The sequence below is a fragment of the Carya illinoinensis genome, chromosome 5 (genome assembly GCF_018687715.1).
Source record: "Carya illinoinensis cultivar Pawnee chromosome 5, C.illinoinensisPawnee_v1, whole genome shotgun sequence".
Classification (NCBI taxonomy): domain Eukaryota; kingdom Viridiplantae; phylum Streptophyta; class Magnoliopsida; order Fagales; family Juglandaceae; genus Carya; species Carya illinoinensis.
In genome coordinates, this window is record NC_056756.1 from 34,361,002 (window position 1) to 34,367,758 (window position 6,757).

General features: G+C 37.4%; 1 protein-coding gene across 1 annotated transcript; it reads right to left on the reverse strand.

Annotated features, from left to right (window-relative positions):
* Positions 1-2,119: 2,119 nt before the first annotated feature.
* On the reverse strand, positions 2,120-3,530 carry LOC122310282. The gene is made up of 2 exons (XM_043124166.1): positions 3,266-3,530; positions 2,120-2,355 (listed from the first exon to the last, which is right to left on the reverse strand). The coding sequence occupies exons 1-2, from the start codon at positions 3,528-3,530 to the stop codon at positions 2,120-2,122; spliced, it is 501 nt and encodes a 166-aa protein (XP_042980100.1).
* Between the last annotated feature and the right edge of the window lie 3,227 nt (positions 3,531-6,757).

Consider the following 6,757-nt stretch of genomic DNA (forward strand, 5'->3'; position numbering starts at 1 on the left):
TAATTTATTTGCCAAGAAGATAAAAGAGATGGAAAAAAATGTCTCTGGCTCATATGGAAACAGCTTCTTTTAGAGTAACAATGGATCTAAATGGCATCGTTTAGTTACAATTACAATTTATAAATAAAATTTGAGTTGCATCGTTTCACGCAACTCAATTTTTTAATTACTCGTACGTTGAAATGACGTCGTTTCAGCACATGCCCCATGAAGTATCGGGTCTATCGGCCCACCCTTTCTCCCTTTCACTCAATCTCTCATTCTCTACCGATACAAACCCTAGTAGTCGAACACATTTCCTCCCCTCTTTAGCCCTTATGTCACAGCTAACAAATCCCTTACCACATGCTGCTACAACCGTCATTGGTATCCACTTAAAAATAAAATAAAATAAAAATACACCACACGCTACCTACCATTGCTTCTAAGGTATGGTCTGATGGGATTCCGATTCAACTATGATAGTGTTTTTTGGAATCTCGAATGTGGTTCACATGAAACAATTTTTCAAATAGTTTCACCACATAATTATATGTTTTTTAAAGCATGAGTATATGAAGCCAGAACATAATAGGTGATTATCTTGATGGCTAGTTAAACAACGGAATCTAGATATTGAGATTGAGGAAATCACAAATAGAGAGAAAGTCTTAAATAAGCTATGAGATTAGGGTTTTGTTACTTTAAAAAAAAAAAAATCCATCCTTCTAAAGACCACAAGTCGGGCTTAAACAGCCAAAGGAAAATGAAAAATTATAATTAAGACCAAATAGTAAAATGCGAAATAAGATAACTAGGGTTAAAATCTAGCCTAAGAATACAGAATATCATTACTAAAAATTAACATTACCATAAAATAAAATTAACCAAAAATGAAATAATTAACTAAAAGTGACAATTCAGAAAAAAAAAAAAAAAAATGGTTGATTTTAAGGTCAACAAGGGGCTCACTAGATAGAGCTTGGTGATCACGATGTGTGTGCCGAAGAAAGCATTTCAGATTGGGGTCATAGGCCTAATTCTGGCACCTATAGCCAAAGTTTTGGGTAAAATACTGATATCACCACTTTGCCTTGCCCAACAGAGGATAAGTCGTTCCTCGCCCAATTCTAATGAATACTGCTTCTCACCCAAATCTATCGCTTCTCGCCCAACTCCTACTGATAGTTATCTCTTCTTGTTAGTTTTGCGCTGGTTTTTCTTTAAGTAGTCCAATGCTTTTAACATCGTATCCATTAACTGAGTTTTCCCTACAAACTCTTCGAGAAATTACTCATAAATTTCGTATTCCAATTTGAGGTGATGGACTGAGTAACACCATGCAGCTGAGAAATCTCCTTGAAATAAAGATGGAAAATCCATGTGGCTTCCATGGTCTTGCTACAAGCTACAAAATGGGCCATGTTAGAAATTTGATCGATCACAAAGAAGATTGAGTCCATGGCACATTCGGTCCTAGGTAAACCCAATACAAAATCCATGTTGACGTAAAGTCACGGACCATTAGGTACAGGTAATGGAGTGTAACTCCCACCATTGGTAAGGGTCCCCTTCGCTCTCTGCCACACAAAAATCCTTCCAGTAATGTGCCATGTCACTGGTCAATTTAAGGCTATACTAATCCTTGGCAATCACAGATAAAGTCTTTTCTCGCCCAAAGTGCCCCTCGCTATGTAGTTCCAATATAATGTATTCTCTCAAAGAGTAGTTTGGGATACACAACTATAGGCAATGGAACAAAACACCCTTGTGCAAAAGAAAATCACTCCACCAACCCTCAACTACCTCCTTAAGAATCTTTCCAAAGGACGGATCTTTAGCGTACAAATCCTTGAAAAAGTGCCAAAGCCCGTAGCTCTGGTACTAATGCTGATGAGGAGTGATACACATAAACTTAAAGCGTTTGCAACCCAATTCAAGCTCCTTGATTGGTGCTTCAGCGAGAACATGAACTCTTCCAGATAGGCGACCCACTTGGCATGTTGTTTGCTCAGCTTGTGCTGCCCGATGATGTACTTCAACACCTCATGGTCAGTAATTAGAATGAATGAACTCATTTTGTACCAAAATAGTATTGCCAGTGCTTCAGGGACTGTGCAATGGTGTAGAACTCCAAGTCTTACATGGAGTAGCTTTTCTTCGATCCCAACAATTTGTCACTAAAAAATGCAGCAGGTCGTCCTTCTTGACTCAGGACATTGCCAATAGCCACCCTAAAAGCATCGCAATTCACCTTGAAGATTTTCTCAAAATTAGGGAGTGCCAAAACTGGTGCTTTAGTCATCTTATGCTTGACCAACCGAAAACTGGTCTCTGCTTCCCTAGACCACTGGAATGGCTGCCTTTTTAGGCACTCTATGATGGGAGTGATTAGAGTGCTAAAATTTAAGATGAATTGTTGATGAGTGTGTGAAAATGCACTCTAAATACCATATTATTGGATTAAAATGCTAAAATGTGAATAGAAGTCATAGGAATTATTGTGTATTCTTAAATTGAGTTTCTATTTACGTTGGGATACTCATAAGTAGTTTTTTATATTTAATTTTAGAATTTATAAAAGAGCAAGTCAAAACCCAATCAAATTCAAAGAAAGACTTTCTTAGGGTCTAAGAGCAATTTGGGTTAATTAAAAAAAAAAAATCACAAAAGGAAACTGTAAGAAGTCCAAATCCAAAATTTGATAGAAGACAGCCTGAACATACTTTAGTATTTTGACCATAACTTTCTATTCACATATCAGATTGCTGCAATTCTTGATGAATTAGAAAGTTATCTTAAATGATTATAAATTTCTCTATAATAAGAATTTTCAAATTTGAATTCCTGAAGCACGTACGTGATTGTCAAGATTAGTCATAAAATTTAAGCGATTTTTTTATACAGGATTTATGAAGATATTAGGGTTTCTTTTCTACCCTATATAAGCATATCATTAGCACAAAATAGGGGAGAGGAGAGGCACAAGAGGTAGATTTGAAGAGATGAGAAAATCAATTGTCGATAAAATAAAGCAAATTCATGGAAGTTTTGCACATCGTGTAGGGTCTTGAGCATTGGACATTCCAAAATGGCTTCTAATTTTGATTGACCTGCGTGAAGTGGTGAAAAATGAGCACTTATTCCAACTGATACACAAACATTCCTTTCGTATTGTCTCAAAGATAGCTTAGAGTTGCTCTATATGTGTCTCCCATGTTGAACTGTAGATGAGGATGTCATCGAAGTTGACAACGACAAACTTCCCAATAAACAACTACAATACCTGATGCATAAATCTCATAAATGTACTGGGCTCGTTGGATAGCCCAAAAGGCATGATCAACCACTTGTAGATACCGTGTTACATCTTGAATGACATCTTCCATTTTGTCACCAGGGTATATTCGGATTTGGTGATTCCCACTTCTAAGACCAGTTTTGGAAAAGATCTTAAAGCTAGACAATTGATCCTGCATGTCATCTAGGCGGGAAATTGGGAATCTATACTTCATAGTGATTCTGTTAATAGCTCTACTGTCAACACACATACTCGATGAACCATTTTTCTTAGAGAATTGAGAATACCGATTCTTGCCCAAATCTATGGCATCTCGCCCAACTCCTAGAAATACTTATCTCTTCTTGCTAGTTTTAAGCTAGTCTACATTCTTGAGGTAGTCTAGTGCTTTTAACGTCATATTCATTAGTTGAGCCTCATCGGACTCAGATTCCCCTACATCAATCTCCTCAGGCTAGAAAGAACTTTCCCTTGAGTTTATGCCATCGTCGACAAAGCACAGGCTAATGTGTTTGACGTTGAACACATCTGAAGTCCTCATATGACTAGGAAGACAATCTATATGCATTGTCATTCATCTTTTAGAGAACCTCACAAGGTTCAATCTTCCTATCCTTCAACTTATTGTATTCACCAATAGGAAAACTATCACGAGTTATCACAGCCAAAAAAAAAAAAATCTCCAACATCAAAAAGTACTAAGTGGCAAAAATATTTAACTTGGAACTTTTACTTAGCATTGCTTGCTTGGATTGCTTGTTTGACTTGGTTGTGTACATCTTGAAAATGTGCTGCCATCTCTTCGGCCTTGATGTTCAAGCAATCAATCTGTGGGATAGGTGCCAAGTCAAGGATGCCTGGCAGATTCTGATTGTACACAAATTCAAATGGACTCAATTGAGTAGTCTGGTTCTTAGATCAATTGTAAGCAAACCCTGCATGTGATAAGGCAATGTCCCACTATTTTGGCTTACGACCCGCCAAACTCCTTAGAATGTTGCCCAAACTTCGATTCACCATCTCGGTTTGTCCATCCATTTACTGGTGGTAAGCACTATTAAAGTTCAGCTTCATTCTGAGTTTTCCCATAAAATCTTCTAGAAATTACTCAAACTTCATATCCCGATGTGAGGTGATGGACTGAGGAACACCATGCAAGTGACCAATTTTCTTGAAATAAAGATGGGCAATCTGTGTGGCATCCATGGTCTTCCTGCAAGCTACAAAATGCGTCATCTTAGAAATTTGATTGATGAAGATTGAATCCACTACTCATTGGGTCCTAGGTAAACCCAATACAAATGCCATGGCGTATAACTCCAAGTTGTACTTGGAGTAGTTTTTCCTTGATCATGAGAGTTTCCCACTAAAAAATGAAATAGGTTGTCCTTCTTGACTCAGGACACCGCCAATACCGACCCCAAAAAAATTATAAAGTGCTAGAACTGGTGCTTCAGTTATCTTTTGCTTGACCATCTAAAAACTGGTCTTTGCTTCTTTAGACCGCTGGAATGCTTGCCCTTTTAGGCACTCTGTGATGGGAGTGATTAGAGGGATAAGGTTTCAGATGAATTGTCGATGAAAGGAAGCCAATCCAGGGAAGCTTTGCACATTGTGTAGGGTCTTGGGCATTGGCAATTCCAAAATGTCTTCAACTTTGGATTGATCTGCATGGACACCATCAATAGAAAAAAATCTAAGGAATGTAATAGAAGTGGTGAAAAATGAGCACTTCTTCCAGTTGACGAACAAACATTCCTTTTGTAACGTCTCAAAGACATCTCGGAGGTGCTCTATATGTGTCTCCCACGTTGGACTGTAGATGAGGATGTGTCATCGAAGTAGACAACGACAAACTTCCTCATAAATGAAAGAATTACTGATATAACCACTTTTCCTCTTCCGATCGAGGAATAAGTCGATCCGTGTCCAATTCCGATGAATACCGCTTCTCGCCCAAATCTACCACTTCTCACCCAACTCCTAGAAATACTTATCTCTTCCTGCCAATTTTACGCTGGTCTACCTTCTCTAGGTAGTCTAGTGTTTTTAATGTCATATTCATCACCTGAGCCTCATTGGACTCGGATTCCCCTGCATTTGTGTAGATGCCTAGCATTTAGATTTCTAGTGTAAAGCATTTTATGCCTATTTTGGTTATTGTTCTTTAACGGGGGACTCCCAGATTTATTCATTTTTTAAGTGTACAAGGGACTTGCACATCCTAGACTATATTTACCATTAGTCTATAAAAATATACATATTTATAATATATACATATATATATAGAAAAATGATAGTTTGCCCCCCATAATTTTGTTCATTCATTTTGACCACTCATGTATTTGTTCTTTTTTTTTTTTCCTAAATAATTAAGCAAGTGACTATTAATACATTTGTATCTTTTTTAATGTTAAGATATTTAAATTTTTTTTTTTTTTAAATACAACTTCTACTTGAGAACATGCCCAACGGTCAAAACTAGGTGGGCGTCCATATATATTGTTAGAGAAATGCTAGGTAGACCGATGGTCTATCGAGCATTTGCACCTATCAGTGCATTTTTATTTTTTGTTTTTTTCTTAAATATAAAAAAAAAAATCTTAATGTTTAAGGAAAAAAAACAATCAGTCATCTATCGTAGACCATTGGTCTCTGTAGAATGACCCATATTGTTATGTGTAATCGTGTTTTTCATAACTGAAAATATGCCAAGTTTGTAAAGAATATTTTTAGCCAAGTCCTCCAATTTATGTAATGCATGTATTTTAACACTCTCGTCAAGATGAATGATTGGTATTTATATTAAAACTAGTAGGAAAATGAACAGTCTTTGATTGATTCTCCTAGCTTTGAAGAATAGTACGTAGATGAGTTGGAGTCTCCTAACCCTGGCTGAGAAGTTGTGTCTCTTGCTATAGCCAATGTTTGTCTCCTAGTCTTTTGACTTAGGAGGAGGTGCAGTTTCCTAGTTATACACAAGGTGCATAGGTGTTATGGCTGATGAAATACTGGGGAAGTGGGGTAGCTTTTGGTTGACTAAGGCTGAACAAAAGGAGATTTCCCTTTACATCAATGGTGATGTAGTGGTGAGAAGGCGTGGACAATAGATGTGACGCCCTGCGAATCCCCATATACAGACGCGGGAAAAACGAGACGTCCAGATAATGACAACACGGGTCACCACCCTAACGACGAGTGCCAAGTGTGTGTAAAAGCAACAAATGTGCAAAAAAAAAATGCAGCGGATAACGAAAGTCATAACTAAGTACCATAATTTTTCTTATTTAATACAAAACTGTTCAAAACATACATGAATAAATATTACAAAACACAAATATAGATCAAACTAACAACAAAGCATAGACTTCAACTCAGAATTCCGGCAGAGCCGCATCGACGGGCTCAACCTCCTTCTTCTCCTCGAACTCTGCACCAAAATCTACGGAACCAAAAATGGTACCGCAGGTAAGTGAA

Bases quoted from the DNA above. Each gene is read 5' to 3' on its own strand.
- LOC122310282 (XM_043124166.1), bottom strand. From the start codon at position 3,530: ATGTGTGTTGACAGTAGAGCTATTAACAGAATCACTATGAAGTATAGA. The intron at 2,356-3,265 runs GTATTGTAGTTG...CTCCCATCATAG, and splicing joins TTATGAGATTTATGCATCAG to AGTGCCTAAAAAGGCAGCCA.